The sequence below is a fragment of the Notolepis coatsorum genome, assembly GCF_963971535.1.
Source record: "Notolepis coatsorum genome assembly, chromosome: 7".
Classification (NCBI taxonomy): Eukaryota; Metazoa; Chordata; class Actinopteri; order Aulopiformes; family Paralepididae; genus Notolepis; species Notolepis coatsorum.
Window position 1 is genome coordinate 179,527,267 of NC_140171.1, and position 23,124 is coordinate 179,550,390.

Here is a 23,124-nt window from a genome sequence, read left to right on the forward strand (position 1 = left end):
TTCACTACCACACTACAAAGGGTTCACCCTTTCACTACCACACTACAAAGGGTTCACCCTTTCACTACCACACTACAAAGGGTTCACCCTTTCACTACCACACTACAAATGGTTCACCCTTTCACTACCACACTACAAAGGGTTCACCCTTTCACTACCACACTACAAAGGGTTCACCCTTTCATTACCACACTACAAAGGGTTCACCCTTTCACTACCACACTACAAAGGGTTCACCACCACACTACAGAAGGTTAACCCTTTCACTACCACACTACAGAAGGTTAACCTTTCACTACCACACTACAGAAGGTTAACCCTTTCACTGCCACACTAGAGAAGGTTAACCTTTCACTACCACACTACAAAGGGTTCACCCTTTCACTACCACACTACAGAAGGTTAACCATTCCACTACCACACTACAGAATGTTAACCCTTTCACTATCACACTAGAAAGGGTTCACCCTTTCACTACCACACTACAGAAGGTTAACTCTTTCACTACCACACTACAGAAGGTTAACCTTTCACTGCCACACTACAGAAGGTTAACCCTTTCACTACCACACTACAGAAGGGTAACCCTTTCACTACCACACTACAGGAGGGTAACCCTTTCACTACCACACTACAGAAGGTTAATCCTTTCACTACCACACTACATAAGGTTAACCCTTTCACTACCACACTACAGAAGGTTAACCATTCCACTACCACACTACAGAATGTTAACCCTTTCACTACTACACTAGAGAAGGTTAACCTTTCACTACCACACTACAGAAGGTTAATCCTTTCACTACCACACTACAGAAGGTTAACCCTTTCACTACCACACTACAGAAGGTTAACCTTTCACTACCACACTACAGAAGGTAACCCTTTCACTACCACACTACAGAAGGTTAACCTTTCACTACCACACTACAGACGGTTAACCTTTCACTACCACACTACAGAAGGTTAAACTTTCACTACCACAATACAGACGGTTAACCCTTTCACTATCACACTAGAAAGGGTTCACCCTTTCACTACCACACTACAGCAGGTTAACCTTTCACTACCACACTACAGAAGGTTAACTCTTTCACTACCACACTACAGAAGGTTAACCTTTCACTACCACACTACAGAAGGTTAACCTTTCACTACCACACTACAGAAGGTTAACTCTTTCACTACCACACTACAGAAGGTTAACCTTTCACTGCCACACTACAGAAGGTTAACCCTTTCACTACCACACTACAGAAGGGTAACCCTTTCACTACCACACTACAGGAGGGTAACCCTTTCACTACCACACTACAGAAGGTTAATCCTTTCACTACCACACTACATAAGGTTAACCCTTTCACTACCACACTACAGAAGGTTAACCATTCCACTACCACACTACAGAATGTTAATCCTTTCACTACTACACTAGAGAAGGTTAACCTTTCACTACCACACTACAGAAGGTTAATCCTTTCACTACCACACTACAGAAGGTTAACCCTTTCACTACCACACTACAGAAGGTTAACCTTTCACTACCACACTACAGAAGGTAACCCTTTCACTACCACACTACAGAAGGTTAACCTTTCACTACCACACTACAGACGGTTAACCTTTCACTACCACACTACAGAAGGTTAAACTTTCACTACCACAATACAGACGGTTAACCCTTTCACTATCACACTAGAAAGGGTTCACCCTTTCACTACCACACTACAGCAGGTTAACCTTTCACTACCACACTACAGAAGGTTAACTCTTTCACTACCACACTACAGAAGGTTAACCTTTCACTACCACACTACAGAAGGTTAACCTTTCACTACCACACTACAGAAGGTTAACTCTTTCACTACCACACTACAGAAGGTTAACCTTTCACTGCCACCCTACAGAAGGTTAACCCTTTCACTACCACACTACAGAAGGGTAACCCTTTCACTACCACACTACAGGAGGGTAACCCTTTCACTACCACACTACAGAAGGTTAATCCTTTCACTACCACACTACATAATGTTAACCCTTTCACTACCACACTACAGAAGGTTAACCATTCCACTACCACACTACAGAATGTTAACCCTTTCACTACTACACTAGAGAAGGTTAACCTTTCACTACCACACTACAGAAGGTTAATCCTTTCACTACCACACTACAGAAGGTTAACCCTTTCACTACCACACTACAGAAGGTTAACCTTTCACTACCACACTACAGAAGGTAACCCTTTCACTACCACACTACAGAAGGTTAACCTTTCACTACCACACTACAGACGGTTAACCTTTCACTACCACACTACAGAAGGTTAAACTTTCACTACCACAATACAGACGGTTAACCCTTTCACTACCACACTACAGACGGTTAACTCTTTCACTACCACACTACAGAAGGTTAACCCTTTCAGTACCACACTACAGGTTAACCTTTCACTACCACACTACAGACAGTTAACCCTTTCACTACCACACTACAGAATGTTAACCCTTTCACTACCACACTACAGGCGGTTAACTTTTCACTACCACACTACAGACGGTTAACCTTTCACTACCACACTACAGAAGGTTAACCTTTCACTACCACACTACAGAGGGTTAACCTTTCACTACCACACTACAGACGGTTAACCTTTCACTACCACACTACAGACGGTTAACCTTTCACTACCACACTACAGAAGGTTAACCTTTCACTACCACACTACAGAAGGTTAACCCGTTCACTGCCACACTACAGAAGGTTAACCTTTCACTACCACACTACAGAAGGTTAACCTTTCACTACCACACTACAGAAGGTTAACCTTTCACTACCACACTACAGAAGGTTAACCTTTCACTACCACACTACAGAAGGTTAACCCTTTCACTACCACACTACAAAGGGTTCACCCTTTCACTACCACACTACAGAAGATTAACTCTTTCACTACCACACTACAGAACGTTAACCTTTCACTACCACACTACAGAACGTTAACCTTTCACTACCACACTACAGAAGGTTAACCCTTTCACTACCACACTACAGAAGGTTAACCTTTCACTACCACACTACAGACGGTTAACCTTTCACTACCACACTACAAAGGGTTAACCCTTTCACTACCACACTACAGAAGGTAACCCTTTCACTACCACACTACAGAAGGTTAGCCTTTCACTACCACACTACAGAAGGTTAACCGTTTCACTACCACACTACATAAGGTTAACTTTTCACTACCACACTACAGATGGTTAACCTTTCACTACCACACTACAGATGGTTAACCTTTCACTACCACACTAGAAAGGGTTCACCCTTTCACTACCACACTACAGAAGGTTAACCATTTCACTACCACACTACAGAAGGTTAACCCTTTCACTACCACACTACAGACGGCTAACTTTTCACTACCACACTACAGAAGGTTAACCCTTTCACTACCACACTACAGACGGTTAACACTTTCACTACCACACTACAACGGGTTCACCCTTTCACTACCACTACAGAAGGTTAACCCTTTCACTACCACACTACAAATGGTTCACCCTTTCACTACCACACTACAGAAGGTTAACCTTTCACTACTACACTACAGAAGGTTAACCTTTCACTACCACACTACAGAAGGTTAACCCTTTCACTACCACACTACAGACGGTTAACACTTTCACTACCACACTACAACGGGTTCACCCTTTCACTACCACTACAGAAGGTTAACCCTTTCACTACCACACTACAAATGGTTCACCCTTTCACTACCACACTACAGAAGGTTAACCTTTCACTACCACAATACAGAAGGTTAACCTTTCACTACCACACTACAGAAGGTTAACCTTTCACTACCACACTACAGAAGGTTAACCTTTCACTACCACACACAGAATGTTAACCTTTCACTACCACACTACAGAAGGTTAACCTTTCACTACCACACTACAGACTGTTAACACTTTCACTACCACAATACAGAAGGTAACCCTTTCACTACCACACTACAGACTGTTAACACTTTCATTACCACACTACACAGGGTTCACCCTTTCACTACCACTACATAAAGTTAACCCTTTCACTACCACACTACAAATGGTTCACCCTTTCACTACCACACTACAGAAGGTTAACCTTTCACTACCACACTACAGAAGGTTAACCCTTTCACTACCACACTACAGAAGGTAACCCTTTCACTACCACACTACAGAAGGTTAACATTTCACTACCACACTACAGACGGTTAACCTTTCACTACCACACTACAGAAGGTTAACCTTTCACTACCACACTACAGAAGGTTAACCTTTCACTACCACACTACAGAAGGTTAACCTTTCACTACCACACTACAGAAGGTTAACCTTTCACTACCACACTACAGAAGGTTAACTCTTTCACTACCACACTACAGAACGTTAACCTTTCACTACCACACTACAGAACGTTAACCTTTCACTACCACACTACAGAAGGTTAACCCTTTCACTACCACACTACAGAAGGTTAACCTTTCACTACCACACTACAGATGGTTAACCCTTTCACTACCATACTACAGACGGTTAACCTTTCACTACCACACTACAAAGGGTTAACCCTTTCACTACCACACTACAGAAGGTAACCCTTTCACTACCACACTACAGAAGGTTAGCCTTTCACTACCACACTACAGAAGGTTAACCGTTTCACTACCACACTACAGAAGGTTAACTTTTCACTACCACACTACAGATGGTTAACCTTTCACTACCACACTACAGATGGTTAACCATTCACTACCACACTAGAAAGGGTTCACCCTTTCACTACCACACTACAGAAGGTTAACCATTTCACTACCACACTACAGAAGGTTAACCCTTTCACTACCACACTACAGACGGCTAACTTTTCACTACCACACTACAGAAGGTTAACCCTTTCACTACCACACTACAGACGGTTAACACTTTCACTACCACACTACAACGGGTTCACCCTTTCACTACCGCTACAGAAGGTTAACCCTTTCACTACCACACTACAAATGGTTCACCCTTTCACTACCACACTACAGAAGGTTAACCTTTCACTACTACACTACAGAAGGTTAACCTTTCACTACCACACTACAGAAGGTTAACCCTTTCACTACCACACTACAGACGGTTAACACTTTCACTACCACACTACAACGGGTTCACCCTTTCACTACCACTACAGAAGGTTAACCCTTTCACTACCACACTACAAATGGTTCACCCTTTCACTACCACACTACAGAAGGTTAACCTTTCACTACCACAATACAGAAGGTTAACCTTTCACTACCACACTACAGAAGGTTAACCTTTCACTACCACACTACAGAAGGTTAACCTTTCACTACCACACACAGAAGGTTAACCTTTCACTACAACACTACAGACTGTTAACACTTTCACTACCACAATACAGAAGGTAACCCTTTCACTACCACACTACAGCAGGTTAACACTTTCACTACCACACTACACAGGGTTCACCCTTTCACTACCACTACATAAAGTTAACCCTTTCACTACCACACTACAAATGGTTCACCCTTTCACTACCACACTACAGAAGGTTAACCTTTCACTACCACACTACAGAAGGTTAACCCTTTCACTACCACACTACAGAAGGTAACCCTTTCACTACCACACTACAGAAGGTTAACATTTTACTACCACACTACAGACGGTTAACCTTTCACTACCACACTACAGAAGGTTAACCTTTCACTACCACACTACAGAAGGTTAACCTTTCACTACCACACTACAGAAGGTTAACCTTTCACTACCACACTACAGAAGGTTAACCTTTCACTACCACACTACAGAAGGTTAACCCTTCACTACCACACTACAGAAGGTTAACCTTTCACTGCCACACTACAGAAGGTTAACCTTTCACTACCACACTACAGAAGGTTAACCTTTCACTACCACACTACAAATGGTTCACCCTTTCACTACCACACTACAAAGGGTTCACCCTTTCACTACCACACCACAAAGGGTTAATGCAAATTAATTTAGAGAACATAGATAATAAAGCCACAGATGAAAGGAAGCGGCCAACATGGTAATATCTGTATTTTCAAACACCATCATCATCATCATCATCATCATCATCATCACGTTGATGTTGAGAATCATCATTAGGCTTCACTTCACTCGACCTGCTTCACACAGATCTTGATCATCGTCATCGTCACTCCTTGATTGGTCTGAAATGGTCGCATGAAAGAGGATGGAACACATCTTTTAATTAAACCAGGACAGGGTTGGGGGTTTCTGTAGTTCTTTTTTAAAGAATGATGAGATTCTCCTCTGCATGTGGACCTGGAGATATCACATGGAATTCAGTGATTTGCTAACTATAACCTGGGATAGTCAGGTGGTAGTCAGATCCACACAGCTCTCATGTACACTACCTGTAGGCCAGGGGTTCCCAAACTTTTCAGGCCGCGACCCAAAAATAACGGGGTCAGAGAGCCGCGACCCCCACTATTATAGGAGGTAAAAAAAATAAAAAAAAAGTAAATTATTATTATTATTATATATATATTTTTAAATAAATGGAAATGTAAGGTTGAAACATGCACACGTTCAAACGCACACACACTAATAAGCATTGGAGGCTTTTAACCAGGGCCGGACTGGGGAAATCATTCAGGCCAGGAAATATAGTGTCAAAATATAGCCCCAGTCAGGCCACTTTTTAAGCAGGGGTCTGGGGGTCCCCCACCAGGACATTTCTTGTTACAAAGACTTCATTTCCTGCATTCTGGTGCAGGCATTTCTTTTTTAATTTGTACCCTTTAAATGCCAGTGTTTGTGATGGCATCACAAATTATTGTTAAAAAACAGGCTAGCATATGTATGATTAGCAACAACACTGATTTTGATGGATTTTCAGTGTTTTTGTAATGTCAGATTGAAAATAATACAATCTTTTATTCAACTTCAGCCCATAACATATTAATTTGATAATTCTAATCCTTTAAATGCCAGTGTGTGTGATGGCATATATTTGCAATATATCAAATGCAAAGTAGATTTTTCTGGGGGGGATTATTACAGGCTAGCATGTGTCAATGATTAGCAACAACAGTTTTTTGTAAGGGCCCCCGCCTCCACCAATCACATGCGGCTCCTTTTGTGTGAGTGTGTGAGAGCAAGAGAGAGAGAGAGAGAGAGAGAGAGAGAGAGAGAGAGAGAGAGAGAGAGAGAGAGAGAGAGAGAGAGAGAGAGAGAGAGAGAGAGAGAGAGAGATAGTTCTCCAACTTGTGTGAGTTGCAGTGATCTCCTGGTTGTTCCCCACCTAGGTTATATAACTATTGCGCTGCTGCAACTAGAAACACTGTCCTGGCCTGCTTCTAAGTTCAGTGGCCTAACTGCAAAAAAAAAAAAAAGGGATTATTTATTTTTAATTTTTTTGGAAATCATCTGGCGACCCCCCCCCCCCCCCCCGCGGCGGCTCGCGACCCTGACTTTGGGAACCCCTGCTGTAGGCTATAGGGAGGCGTAGTCTGACGTCACTTTGGACCACACGGTTGGTTCACCCGTTTCTGGATTTATCATTGGGAAAATGGATTATCGGCTATTGTAACAATTCTGCCGCATGAATGGCAAGCTTTCCAATGTTTTTTTTTTTATCTTATGTTGTGTGACTTGTACAGCACTTTCATAAACTTTGTTGTTTTTAAATGTGCTCTATAAATAAAGTGGGTTGGATTAATTAATTAAGTAGCCCCTTTCGTGACTGAGACAAAACAAGGTTTCACTCGGCTGTGTGATTTAATTCAAGGTGGATCGCTGTTGTCGTTTGAACAACTTCAGATTTCATGGGAACTACCAATCCCCCAAATCAAGAATGTTTAAGATGAATGAAGTAAGATTTTGATTATTTGAAATATGGCCTGTGTAGACTAAACTATGCACAGAATTATGTCAGTCTACAAGGTCCGGATTCTACATGGTCCGGCAATGTAGACCTTGTAGACTCCACTACAGACCAATTATCAGTGAATGTTCATGCATTTTTAAGAAGGGCAACTTCCACAAAAAAACAAAGAACTCACCAAAACATCTCAGTAGCACCTTATCTAAATTTGATTTCCTATTTTGTTTATTCATACCAGTATCTTTCTTTCTTATGTGTGGAATTCTACAAGGCATGTAGGTGTATATGTATTTGAGGATGATATCCTTCAAACAGGCAATAGTGATGATATAATTTGGGCAGTGCTGAGCTGGGTTACTTTCCTCCAGTGTATTTGTCCCCCGGCCCCACCCAATGGCCCCATGCACACACACACACACACACACACACACACACTTACATTTAGTCATTTAGCTGACGCTTTTATCCAAAGCGACTTACAAGTTCTGTACGACAAGACAGCAAGAAGGGTACAACTCTATCAGCTGAGTAACAATGTTTATCAAAGTGTTGCGTGTTACAGTGTAGGTTAGTTTATTAGGAAAAGTGCATGACAGTAAGGTTAGTCACGGTTAGATTTTATTTTTTATTTTTTTTAATCATTTCAGATAATGGTTGAAGAAGTGAGTCTTTAGTCGACGGCGAAAGATTGGACGGGATTCGGCTGTCCTAACTGGGATGGGTAGTTCTCACACACACACACACGCACACGCACACGCACACACACACACACACACAAATCGAAGTACAAAAAAAAATTGAATTATTTTTTTTGATTTTTGATTTTGATTTTTTACTTCGATTTTTTTTTTAATGTTCGAAGCTTGTGCCATCGAACGAAGCTTCGAAGCTTCGAAGTATTTAAGACAGCCCTAATGAGTTCCCTTCTACCACTAACATTATTGTTTAGGCATTATTGGTTGAAATAAAGGTAGTTATAAGGTTTTTAATTTGTCGTTAAAGAACTACACTTACCAGTACAGGCAGTAGCACGCCTGTCTTTCAGTGCTGTCGCCTAATCCACGTCACGGCCAGTTGATACCAAGCTAGCTAGCTAATGTTAGCGTTACCCCTCTAAACGTACTAGACGTTAGCAATGTCTACTGTCGTGAACCATTTTAAATCGGGGCATGTAGAGGAGTTTCGGGAACGAGTCAAATGTGCAGGTCCTCTTCTCAGACCTGTGGTTACACTCTGGGGCAAAGCACTGCACGCACCATGCCGGCTAGCAAGCTAGCTAGCTACTAACGTTATAAACTATACACAATATGTACAACGAAACAATGATTTACATTAGTATTTACAGTGATTTAATATGCAGCGAAATAACGTTATACGATTTAAATTATAAATACAAATATCTTTTAAATGGTGGTTGGCTTTAGAGATAAACTAGTGTTGGGTGAAACAGATACTAGCCACAGATTCAGGGTCAGTTATTTTCCCATTGTACGAATTGTTAAGCTTATGGAATGTAAGGGAAATCTGATCCTAGGTCTGTGACTACAGGCAGGAGGCTACGCTGTGGTGACGTCAGTCAGCAGCGCCAAATAGCAGTGTAGTTTCCCAGTGAACGAAAACATAAATGTTGTTACTTTGCTACCTTTACGATTAATTGTGAATATTTTCATGTTGAGCTATAGATTGTGGATGAATACGCACAGAAAGAAACCCTTTCACTGCCACACTACAGACGGTTAACCTTCTGTAGTGTCATAGTGAAAATGTAACCTTCTGTAGTGGTGAGTCTGCCTCAGGGCAGCTCTGGCTGCAATTGTAGCTTACCACCACCGGTATGACTGTGTATGAACGAATAATGGACTCTGTGAAGTGCTCTGAGTCAGAGCAACAGTCAGTCAGAGAAGAGCGCTATATAAATCCAATCCATTATTATTATTATTATTATTAGTGAACGGTTAACCTCCTGTAGTGTGGGAGTGAAAGGGTTAAGACAACATATAATGGGGCAGGCAAGGAACTTAACCCCCAACTGCTCCAGTGGAGCTGCTCAGTGGCCAACAGGGTCAGACTGGCTGTACTGGGCAGCTCCTAGTGGTCAACAGTGTCAGACTGTGGTTGTACTGGGCAGCTCCTAGTGGTCAACAGTGTCAGACTGTGGTTGTACTGGGCAGCTCCTAGTGGTCAACAGTGTCAGACTGTGGTTGTACTGGGCAGCTCCTAGTGGTCAACAGTGTCAGACTGTGGTTGTACTGGGCAGCTCCTAGTGGTCAACAGCGTCAGACTGTGGTTGTACTGGGCAGCTCCTAGTGGTCAACAGTGTCAGACTGGTTGTACTGGGCAGCTCCTAGTGGTCAACAGTGTCAGACTGTGGTTGTACTGGGCAGCTCCTAGTGGTCAACAGGGTCAGACTGTGGTTGTACTGGGCAGCTCCTAGTGGCCAACAGGGTCAGACTGTGGTTGAACTGGGCAGCTCCTAGTGGTCAACAGTGTCAGCCTGTGGTTGTACTGGGCAGCTCCTAGTGGTCAACAGTGTCAGCCTGTGGTTGTACTGGGCAGCTCCTAGTGGTCAACAGTGTCAGACTGTGGTTGTACTGGGCAGCTCCTAGTGGTCAACAGTGTCAGACTGTGGTTGTACTGGGCAGCTCCTAGTGGTCAACAGTGTCAGCCTGTGGTTGTACTGGGCAGCTCCTAGTGGTCAACAGTGTCAGACTGTGGTTGTACTGGGCAGCTCTTAGTGGTCAACAGGGTCAGACTGTGGTTGTACTGGGCAGCTCCTAGTGGTCAACAGTGTTAGACTGTGGTTGTACTGGGCAGCTCCTAGTGGTCAACAGTGTCAGACTGTGGTTGTACTGGGCAGCTCTTAGTGGTCAACAGTGTCAGACTGTGGTTGTACTGGGCAGCTCCTAGTGGTCAACAGGGTCAGACTGTGGTTGTACTGGGCAGCTCCTAGTGGTCAACAGTGTCAGACTGTGGTTGTACTGGGCAGCTCCTAGTGGTCAACAGTGTCAGCCTGTGGTTGTACTGGGCAGCTCCTAGTGGTCAACAGTGTCAGACTGTGGTTGTACTGGGCAGCTCCTAGTGGTCAACAGTGTCAGACTGTGGTTGTACTGGGCAGCTCCTAGTGGTCAACAGTGTCAGACTGTGGTTGTACTGGGCAGCTCCTAGTGGTCAAAAGTGTCAGTCTGTGGTTGTACTGGGAAGCTACTAGTGGTCAACAGTGTCAGACTGTGGTTGTACTGGGCAGCTCCTAGTGGTCAACAGTGTCAGCCTGTGGTTGTACTGGGCAGCTCCTAGTGGTCAACAGTGTCAGACTGTGGTTGTACTGGGCAGCTCCTAGTGGTCAACAGTGTCAGACTGTGGTTGTACTGGGCAGCTCCTAGTGGTCAACAGTGTCAGACTGTGGTTGTACTGGGCAGCTCCTAGTGGTCAACAGTGTCAGACTGTGGTTGTACTGGGCAGCTCCTAGTGGTCAACAGCGTCAGACTGTGGTTGTACTGGGCAGCTCCTAGTGGTCAGACTGTGGTTGTACTGGTCAGCTCCTAGTGGTCAACAGTGTCAGACTGTGGTTGTACTGGGCAGCTCCTAGTGGTCAACAGTGTCAGACTGTGGTTGTACTGGGCAGCTCCTAGTGGTCAACAGTGTCAGACTGTGGTTGTACTGGGCAGCTCCTAGTGGTCAACAGTGTCAGACTGTGGTTGTACTGGGCAGCTCCTATTGGTCAACAGTGTCAGACTTTGGTTGTACTGGGCAGCTCCTAGTGGTCAACAGTGTCAGACTGTGGTTGTACTGGGCAGCTCCTAGTGGTCAACAGTGTCAGACTGTGGTTGTACTGGGCAGCTCCTAGTGGTCAACAGTGTTAGACTGTGGTTGTACTGGGCAGCTCCTAGTGGTCAACAGTGTCAGACTGTGGTTGTACTGGGCAGCTCTTAGTGGTCAACAGGGTCATACTGTGGTTGTACTGGGCAGCTCCTAGTGGTCAACAGTGTCAGACTGTGGTTGTACTGGGCAGCTCCTAGTGGTCAACAGTGTCAGACTGTGGTTGTACTGGGCAGCTCCTAGTGGTCAACAGTGTCAGACTGTGGTTGTACTGGGCAGCTCCTAGTGGTCAACAGTGTCAGACTGTGGTTGTACTGGGCAGCTCCTATTGGTCAACAGTGTCAGACTGTGGTTGTACTGGGCAGCTCCTAGTGGTCAACAGTGTCAGACTGTGGTTGTACTGGGCAGCTCCAATGGTCAACAGTGTCAGACTGTGGTTGTACTGGGCAGCTCCTAGTGGTCAACAGTGTCAGACTGTGGTTGTACTGGGCAGCTCCTAGTGGTCAACAGTGTCAGACTGTGGTTGTACTGGGCAGCTCCTAGTGGTCAACAGTGTCAGACTGTGGTTGTACTGGGCAGCTCCTAGTGGTCAACAGTGTCAGACTGTGGTTGTACTGGGCAGCTCCTAGTGGTCAACAGTGTCAGACTGTGGTTGTACTGGGCAGCTCCTAGTGGTCAACAGTGTCAGACTGTGGTTGTACTGGGCAGCTCCTAGTGGTCAACAGTGTCAGACTGTGGTTGTACTGGGCAGCTCCTAGTGGTCAACAGTGTCAGACTGTGGTTGTACTGGGCAGCTCCTAGGTGTGAATGGAACTGTGTGAATGTGAAGCAGTGCGTTGCTGAAAAGAGCATTATTTTGTGCTCAGAGAACCTACCCTGGGGGGAAAAAAAGGTAAAACAAATTATAATAATAAATACATCAAAACAAGTCTCGTTTTGCAGGCCTCCATAGAGTAATATCTACAATTTAGCACTTCACATTTCATTTTCTTTTTTGGAACTATCTTTTTCCTCCTTTTTTCGATTTTTCTCCCATGCCAATGTTAGTCGTTATGCCAATTCCAAATCCCCTTCCTGGTCGTTGCTTCCTCCGACACATGTGTGCCCACCACTTCTTTTCACCTGGCAGCGTGGATTCTCACTGGGAGAGTGTAACGTGTGGAAGGTCACACTACCTCCCCCAGATCCTTCCCTCGCTTTGCAGGCGCCCCGACTGAACTGTAGGAGTCGCAGTTTACAACGACCAGGACCCACCCCACCGGCTTCCCTCCCGCTAACACTGCCAATTGTGCTAGTGTGGACGGTCGGCCAACCTGGAAGCACCACAGCCGGATTCGATCCCACTGTCTCTGTGGTGGTAGACAGACGCTTAGTCCGCTGCGCTACCCGGCCGCCCTCTAATACACATTTCTGTCTCTGATAAGGCAGTGGCTTTTAATTTTAAGTGGCAGTAAAAAAAATAAAAAGAAGGAAAAATAGTTAGCAGCCAAAACTAGCTTAGCATTGCAGATCAGGTCACCCGATGTCACCAGCGCCACAGTGCGTTCTCAGGGGTGCAGTTTGGCTCTTAGAAATTGGAACGTTAACCCTTTCACTACCACACACTACAGAAGGTTAACCTTTCACTACCACTCTAGTGAAAGGGTTAACCTTCTGTAGTGTGGTAGTGATACCTTTTTTTAATAAATTTTGCTTTTGTTGCTGGTTGATTCTCCTCAGCTTCTCTCTGGTACTATAAGAGAAGATAAATATGACAATTTTAAAACCCTTTGTTTATCTTCAGATCACACATTTAAAAATAACTGTTCATCTCACTTCAATAATTTTTATTGCAGAACATGGTATTTTCTCAAGCAGACGGATGTCAACACTGTAATCTGTGTTGCATGTACCTGACAAACTGAACTGTGTGTATTACAGTCATATTCCAACTTAACTGAATGCACATGTGTGTGGACTACTGGACTATTACAGGCATTGAAATGAACAATGCAACTTCCTTATACAAAAAAAAAATTTATTTTTATTTTTTATGAATAATTAAATATCGATATTTCGGGAAATGAGTATTGAAACCGCTTTAAATATTCAGAATCGATATGTATCGATTTTTCGATATTTTTGACAACACTATTCTACATGAGTATTGGGTTACAGTTGCCGGTCTCTCCGCGTGCCTCTTAAATACCGTACTCTTGAAATTAACTGTTTGTCTGACCATTTATAGCAAAAGCAACCATTATAGCAAATAGCACAAATTGTACTGGCGCTAATACTTTTGACATAATCCCAGATGTTGTAACTTAATAGGTCAGGCTACATGATTAATGTTGAGTTATAATTCATGTATGTTAATATTGATTATTGTTTACATTTGAAAGCAAGGTTGGAAGAGTGTTTGTTTATTATCGTCAGAGATACTATTATTTACATTAGTCGCCACATTAGTTAGTAGAAATACAAGTCCCAGAATGCCTTGCGCCTAGTAACCTAGTGACCAGCTGTGTCCATTTATAGTGATCGAAGTTGCCGACTGAAGAGAGCGTGTGTGAAGTAGAGACATGTAATGTGACGTGCGCCGGAAAACGTCTATATTTTAGTTTAGTTTACTCCGTTTATTGGATCAGGGACAGTAGTGCATATCAATCAACAGTTGAACAAATGAAAAAAACTGTAAATGTGCCAACATTAGCAGGGTTACTAGTTTTCAGTTGTAGTCCCTGGGCCAGATGTTTAAGCCAGAAAATAAACATAAAGGACACTTTCGTATTATAACCCAACGTTTGGACAATCCATTATTTGGAAAGTAGTTATTAAGCGCTTTGAGATACCTTATGTAAGGTGCTATATAAAATAAATGTATTATTATTAGGGATGTCCGATATTATCGGCCTACCGATATCATCGGCCAATATCGGCATTAAAATGTGATATCGGAAAATATCGGTATCGGTTTTCAATTTTCTTTATTTTTTATTTTTTTTTATTATTATTCTTTTTACATTTCTATAACCTTTATTTACCCAGGCAAGCAAGTAAGAATAAATTCTGATTTTATTTATTGTCAAAAGTATGCATAATGTTGTGTTAATTCCACAACAAGAGATATGTAATGTTAATTACCTGAAATTATTCAATTTTTTTGGGGGGGGGAACCCTGCATATATCGGTATCGGTTGATATCGGTATCGGAAATTAAGAGTTGGACAATATCGGTATATCGGTATCGGTAAAAAAGCCAATATCGAGCATCCCTAATTATTATTATTATTATTACACCAGATCTTACATTATACATTTCAGCAGCACCATGACAGGGTTGTTCTCACGGCAGTGTGGATGTTTGTTCCCTGCAGCCCGACTAAAGCCAGCCTGTACGGAGCCATCCTCTTCACCCTGCAGGAGGCCCAGGTGCTGCCCGTGTCCAAGGGGGCCCTCATCCTCGTCTTCACGCTGTTCATGGCCACAGCCAAGGTGAGCTCCAGGCTTAACCCTTTCACAGAGGCAATACAGAAGGTTAACCCTTTCACTGCCACACTACAGAAGGTTAACCCTTTCACAGAGGCAATACAGAAGGTTAACCCTTTCACTGCCACACGTTAACTGTCTGTAGTGTGGCAGTGAAAGGGTTAACCTTCTGTAGTGTGGTAGTGAAAGGTTAACCTTCTGTAGTGTGGTAGTGAAAGGTTAACCTTCTGTAGTGTGGTAGTGAAAGGTTAACCTTCTGTAGTGTGGTAGTGAAAGGGTTAACCTTCTGTAGTGTGGTAGTGAAAGGTTAACCTTCTGTAGTGTGGTAGTGAAAAGGGGTAACTGTCTGTAGTGTGGTAGTGAAAGGGTTAACCTTCTGTAGTGTGGTAGTGAAAGGGTTAACCTTCTGTAGTGTGGTAGTGAAAGGTTAACCTTCTGTAGTGTGGTAGAGAAAGGTTAACCGTCTGTAGTGTGGTAGTGAAAGGTTAACCTTCTGTAGTGTGGTAGTGAAAGGTTAACCTTCTGTAGTGTGGTAGTGAAAGGTCAACCTTCTGTAGTGTGGTAGTGAAAGGTTAACCGTCTGTAGTGTGGTAGAGAAAGGTTAACCGTCTGTAGTGTGGCAGTGAAAGGTTAACCTTCTGTGTGTGTGGTAGTGAAATGTTAACATTCTGTAGTGTGGTAGTGAAAGGGTTAACCTTCTGTAGTGTGGTAGTGAAAGGGTTAACCGTCTGTAGTGTGGTAGTGAAAGGTTAACCTTCTGTAGTGTGGTAGTGAAAGGGTTAACCTTCTGTAGGGTGCTAGTGAACGGTTAACCTTCTGTAGTGTGGTAGTGAAAGGGTTAACCTTCTGTAGGGTGCTAGTGAAAGGTTAACCTTCTGTAGTGTGGTAGTGACGGGTTAACCTTCTGTAGTGTGGTAGTGAAAGGTTAACCTTCTGTAGTGTGGTAGTGAAAGGTTAACCTTCTGTACTGTGGTAGTGAAAGGTTAACCTTCTGTAGTGTGGTAGTGAAAGGGTTAACCTTCTGTAGTGTGGTAGTGAAAGGTTAACCTTCTGTAGTGTGGTAGTGAAAGGTTAACCTTCTGTAGTGTGGTAGTGAAAGGTTAACCTTCTGTAGTGTGGTAGTGAAAGGTTAACCTTCTGTAGTGTGGTAGTGAAAGGTTAACCTTCTGTAGTGTGGTAGTGAAAGGTTAACCTTCTGTAGTGTGGTAGTGAAAGGTTAACTTTCTGTAGTGTGGTAGTGAAAGGTTAACCTTCTGTAGTGTGGTAGTGAAAGGTTAACCTTCTGTAGTGTGGTAGTGAAAGGTTAACCTTCTGTAGTGTGGTAGTGAAAGGTTAACCTTCTGTACTGTGGTAGTGAAAGGTTAACCTTCTGTAGTGTGGTAGTGAAAGGTTAACCTTCTGTAGTGTGGTAGTGAAAGGTTAACCTTCTGTAGTGTGGTAGTGAAAGGTTAACCTTTTGTAGTGTGGTAGTGAAAGGTTAACCTTCTGTAGTGTGGTAGTGAAAGGTTAACCTTCTGTAGTGTGGTAGTGAAAGGGTTAACAGTCTGTAGTGTGGTAATGAAAGGTTAACCTTCTGTAGTGTGGTAGTGAAAGGGTTAACAGTCTGTAGTGTGGTAATGAAAGGTTAACCTTCTGTAGTGTGGTAGTGAAAGGGTTTAAAGCATAATAAATCTATCTATCTATCTATCTATCTATCTATCTATCTATCTATCTATCTATCTATCTATCTATCTATCTATCTATCTATCTATCCCTCTCTCTCTGTCTCTCTCTGTCTCTCTCTCTCTCTCTCTCTCTCTCTCTCTCTCTCTTCTCTCTCTCTCTCTCTCTCCTCTCTCTCTCTCTCTCTCTCTCTCTCTCTCTCTCTCTCTCTCTCTCTCTCTCCCCCCCCTCTCTCCATCTCTCTCACCTCCCCCCCTCTTCCTCCCCCCCAGGTGACGATGACTGCCCGTCACTCTCACGGCTCTCCCTTCTCCCTCGTGGAGTCCTGGGTGTGCCACGTCCTCTTCGGCTCTGCTCTGGGCGGAGGAGAGGAGGACCACCACGCCGCCGCCGCGCCCGCCGTGCCCGCCGCCCCCGCGTCACCCGTCAAGGCCAAGGAGGAGTCGGGGGAGGGCACCCGTAAGAGGAAGTCCAAGAAGGCAGAGTAGGAACGCCACGGGCACGCCGCCTGCGAGAGGAGGAGGGGAGAAGGTGTTCCCCGCTCCGCGAGCTGCATCTGACCTCTGACCTCCCCGTCGTGGTTTAAGACGCTGGGCAGCACGGGGGCAGGTTGAGGTTCACCAGACGGGGGCCCTTCTAGTCAGAGCGATACGGCGTGTTAACGCGTCTCACACGACACGGGGGGACTCTGTCAACAACACGGCACATGTTTCCACACAGAACCATCAACCCGGGCGATACAAACACACTGTATTGACTTATTTATTTGTGTATTTATTTTTCATCAGTGAATATCTGCAACTATACAACTACAGCCAGTATGTGGTGAGTCAGGTTGTAGGTGTTAGATGGTTATTATAGGATGGTTTTCTTCAAACAAGTACTTCCGCTTCTGGGTAGCAATGTTTTCTTGGTTTCTATCATTAGTCCATTAAAACCTTGGTTCAGTACGGGATGACGTTGGAGAAAGAAAAGCACAATCTCTTTCTAAATCATTAAACAATGTGAACGAAGCAATACAGGGTGAGAGGAAAACAACTGCTTTTTACACTGAAATGTCTTTGAATAAAGTCACGGTAAAATGGTGTCATGGTGGTGTGTTTGTGTTGCTTTATGTCTGGTGATGGTCAGCGATTGATTGGTCAGTAACACAACTGTTTTCAGCTTGTTATGGTTTATAGGCTAAAATAGATTATTTTACAAAGTTGCTAAAGAAGCTGTAAAGCTGGACGCTGTATCACTACCTGCTCACTGAGTTAAAATGCCACAGTGTCAAGTAATCTGACCCAGAGTCAGCAGCATGTAAACGGGTGTCTGATTCCATCGCCCCCGGAGCTGCTGAGCACTGACAGGAAGATCCCGGGGTCAGTTTGGGGGCATGTCCTGAGAAGGCTTGGGAACCTCACGGGTCATAAACTATCACTACAGGAGGTTGTGACAATTTGACCTTTGACCTTACAGTCCACACACGGCAGTAGAACACACCATGGTCCTCAAACAAGTGCTCTCTTCATGCCCCCCCCCCGCTGTGCAGACCAGCTGCCTTCTTGTTGTGAAGTAAACCCTAGTTGCAGAAAACAAATACGCTGTCGAGACAATGAGGCGGTGAAACTAAAGCTTCTGAAGGGCCGATGTTAAACAGCAAGGTGTGTCATCCAAGATATACACCTTATTTGTTAGGACATCCTAAACCTAGGGTCAATATTTTTCTAAGTCAACCAACTAGCTAATCAACAAATCCACTACCCAATCAATCAATCAATCAATCAATCAATCAATCAATCAATCTCCAAAAACATAAACAAACACATGTAAGACACAGTCTCATTTACCGAACTGACTCTTGTGTGTCTTTTCCTGTATGATGTGGTGACAACGCTGAGTGAAGGAAGAGGAGGAAGAGGAGGAAGAGGAGGAAGAGGAGGAACAGGAGTTTCCTTTGTTAGACTAGACTAGAAGTCTTTATGTGTCATGCAGTTTTAACACACACACGCGAGCAAGGCCAGATTAAGACTTCAGAGGCCCCTGGGCCAGATTCTTGTGGAGGCCCCCCCACACACACATACACGTGCACGCACAGTGGCGTTTTTATATGTCACCTTAAAAAATATATAGAATATTTAGAAGTGGTGGGCTCTGAGGGCCAAGCTAAAAGGACTTTGATCACCCCTGCCCACTTTGACAACCTAGGATGGCTTAGAGTAGACGACAGAGTACAGCAACTTGCAATGGGCCTGGTCTACAAGATACACTACACGACCAAGGTACCCATGTACATGACTAAATACTTCCCAAAGGTCAGTGAATACCACGATCACAACACCAGAGGGAGCTCCACAAATCATGTTAAACCCAGATTCGGCTCAAACAAGAGACTAAACACGTTTCGCAATTATGCCACATCAATGTGGAACGCCCTACCCAAAGCTGTAAAGTGAATCACTACCCACTTTCAAAAACACTCTCAAAGAACACCTACGGGAGACTGCAATTCGAAACTGGCCCCTGTAAATGTCCTAACACAACCCCCTCCAATGTACAGTAAATGACCAAGTATGGTTTTGTCAATATTCCAATGTACAGTTTTGCTTGTACAGTTGTACAGTGTCCCCCACCCACCCACCCCTCCCACCCACCAAACCACTTCCAATGTACAGTTTCTATGTCAAATGTATATACTCTCTTTTCTGGACTCTTTTTGTATCACAAACACTACTGTATTTGCAAATCTGGTATGTCATAAATGTATAGATGTAGCAGTACTGTCTATCTGTATGTCATGTATGTCATATATGTTATGATGAATTGAAAATGGGGGACCCTGATGTAAACAAGACGAAAGTCTTTCTCTGGTCTGCATCCCCTTAACAATTATTGAGCTGTACTGTACTGTACTGTACCCATTCTACAATCTGTTAATAAAGTTTTCAATCAATCAATCAAGAAGAGAAAAGAAACACATCATGTTTAGATGGGGGGATGGCGCCATCCTCAGGAAGAAAAAAAACATGCACACACTTTTGGAGACAAGAATATAATATTAGAATAGTAAGCTTACTTTTACGTGAATGTCAATTTAAATTATAATTAGGGAATGGAGGGGGTTGAAATGTGTTTTTGTCCTGTGTTACTGTCTGTGAATGAATGAATGAAAATTGTATTTAACAGATTGCAGAATGGGTACAAATAATACAGTACGGCTCAATACACACAATTGTTAAGGGGATGCAGACCAGAGAAAGACGTTTGTCTTGTTTACATCAGGGTCCCCCATTTTCAATTCATATAGACATTTATGACATGCACAACATATATGACATCATGACATTAAAAAAAAAATAAATAAAAAAAATAATTTGGGGCCTCTAGTGACGAGGGGCCTCCAAAAAAATTAAAAATAAAAGTTAAAAAAATAATAATACTAATTTGGGCCTCTTGTGACGAGGGGCCTCCAAAAGGCCTCTAGTGACGTGGGGCCTTCAATTTTTTTTTAAATTAAAGTAAAAAAAAAATGTGGGGCCTCTAGTGACGAGGGGCCTCCAAAAATTATTTAAATACATTTTTTTTTTTAAATATCTTTTTTTTATTTATACATTTTTTTGGAGGCCCCTCATCACTAGAGGCCCACGGGCCGCGGCCCGGACGGCCCGGTCGTTAATCCGGCCCTGCACGCGAGATGGGCGACCCACAGGAACACACACACATGCACTGAGTTGCCGATGAAATGTCTTTCTGCACTTTTCCTATGTCGTCGGCGTGAATACTTTCGGCAACCAACATGTCCTTCCGCATTGCTCCGATTGGCCGAGCGTGCGCATGAGCCGCGACGCGCTCCTCAGCCGCGCTCCGCTTAAGGCAATTTATACAAATGGAAGTATTGATTACGCCGTAACGAATCATTAAAAAAATATACCCTTAACTGGAATATGTTGTGCTTGGATTATGTAATTGGTTTGTCATGACAAACCAATAAAAAATCGCGCGACTCGGGCATCGCTGAGCTCATCAACGACCCTCCGACCCAACGACTCGGGCACCGCTGAGCTCATCAACGACCCTCCGACCCAAGGACTCGGGCACCGCTCGCGGTCTTGGCTGCAGCCATCCTCTCTCCCGCCACCAGCGCAGCCTCGCAGACCGGCGCGGCTCCAGTAGCTCCGGCAGCAGAGAGGATGGCTGCAGCCAAGACCGCGAGCGGTGCCCGAGTCATGACAAACCAATGACATAATCCAACATATGTGTAAAGGCACAACATATTCCAGTTAAGGGTATATTTTTTTAATGATTCGTTACGGCGTAATCAATACTTCCATTTGTATAACGCCGGTGGTAACGCCGGTGGTCTCGCGAGAGGTTAAGCGTTGGGCCGTGACGTCAGAGGAGTCACTCCAAGCTGCACTTGGATGCACAGACTGGAGTGTATTCCGTGATAACACAGCCAATATTAACGAATACACCGAAACGGTGCTTGACTATGTCTGTACTCTGGTAGAAGAAACAATCCCCTCCACCAAAATTAAAATCTACCCAAATCAAAAGCCCTGGGTAGACAAATCCGTCCGTGAGGCTCTGAAAGTGCGCACATCAGCATACAACACCGGGCTGGTGACAGGCAACATGGAAGAACACAAGATGGCAAGATACAACGTCAGGAGAGCAGTAATAGAGGCAAAACGGCGTTACAGGGATAAAGTTGAACTTCAGTTTGAACAGGCTGACTCTAGAGGCATGTGGCAGGGCCTCAGAACAATGACAGATTACAAAGGCACCTCCCTCAAACTGAACAGTGACATCTCCTTAGCAAATGATCTCAATTCCTTCTATGCGAGGTTTGAGGCTGTGAATAACAACACCAGCCTACAAACCACGGCAATGGGGGGGGGGGGGGGGGGGGGGTCTGCTGATGGAGACTCAGTGTTCAGGGTAACAGAGCATGAGGTGAGACGGATCTTTAAAAAAGTGAATATCAGGAAGGCAGCAGGACCGGACGGCATCCCCGGCCGCGTCCTAAAAGTCTGTGCCGACCAACTGGCCCCGGTATTCACTGACATCTTCAACCTGTCCTTGGAACAGGCTGTCATCCCCACCTGTCTGAAGAAGTCCACCATCATCCCTGTACCCAAAAAATCTACGCCCGCTTGCCTCAACGACTACCGCCCTGTAGCCCTCACCTCCATAGCCATGAAGTGCTTTGAGAAGCTAGTAAAGGGCTACATCTGTTCCTCCCTCCCCATCAACCTGGACCCTCTGCAATTTGCATATCGCCCCAACAGGTCCACGGAGGACGCCATATCCCATGTGCTGCACACAGCAGCATCACACCTGGACAAGAGGCAGGGGAACTATGTGAGAATGCTGTTCATCGACTACAGCTCAGCATTCAATACCATAGTCCCCTCCAAACTCATAGCCAAGCTCAGGGACCTGGGCTTGAACTATGACCTCTGCCAGTGGGTCTTGGACTTCCTGACGGGCAGACCCCAGGTGGTAAGAGCCGGCAACTGCACCTCCTCATCCATCACGCTCAACATAGGGGCCCCCCAGGGCTGTGTTCTGAGCCCCCTCCTCTACTCCCTGTACACACATGACTGCGTAGCACAGCGGAACAACAACACCATCATCAAATTTGCTGATGACACAGTAGTGGTGGGCCTGATCTCTGCCAACGACGAAAGGGCCTACCTGGAAGAGGTAGAGAACCTGTCACAGTGGTGTCAGGAGAATTGCCTCTCCCTGAACGTCAGCAAAACAAAAGAGATGATTGTGGACTTCAGGAGGTCGGGGGTCAAGGACTACAGCCCCCTCAGCATCGACGGGGCACCGGTTGAGAGAGTGAACAGTTTCAAGTACCTCGGAGCCCACATATCCGAGGACTTGACATGGACCACACACATTGACAGTGTTGTGAAGAAGGCACGACAACGCCTCTACTTCCTCAGGCGCCTAAGGAAGTTCCAAGTCAGTCAGAAGATCCTTAGGAACTTCTACTCATGTACAATAGAGAGCATCCTGACCGGCAACATCACCTCCTGGTTTGGGAATAGCACTGCACAAGACCGTAGCAGACTACAGAGAGTGACACGTTCAGCCGAACGCACAATTGGAGGGGGGCTCCCCACCCTCCAGAACATTTACAACAAGCGGTGCAAGGGGAAGGCTAAGAGAATTATTAAGGACTCGAGCCACCCGAACAACTGCCTCTTTGAACTGCTGCGGTCAGGCAAGCGATACCGGAGTCTT

General features: G+C 44.5%; 1 protein-coding gene across 1 annotated transcript in view; it reads left to right on the forward strand.

Annotated features, from left to right (window-relative positions):
* tmem38a (transmembrane protein 38A) overlaps window positions 1-17,970 on the forward strand; it is a 35,729-nt gene extending 17,759 nt beyond the window's left edge. The window contains exons 5-6 of the mRNA XM_084318508.1: window positions 15,111-15,228; window positions 17,157-17,970. Coding sequence (XP_084174634.1) covers window positions 15,111-15,228; window positions 17,157-17,372 — 334 coding nt within the window. The 3' untranslated portion in view covers window positions 17,373-17,970. The remainder of the gene's footprint in view (window positions 1-15,110; window positions 15,229-17,156) is intronic.
* The last annotated feature ends 5,154 nt before the right edge of the window (window positions 17,971-23,124 follow it).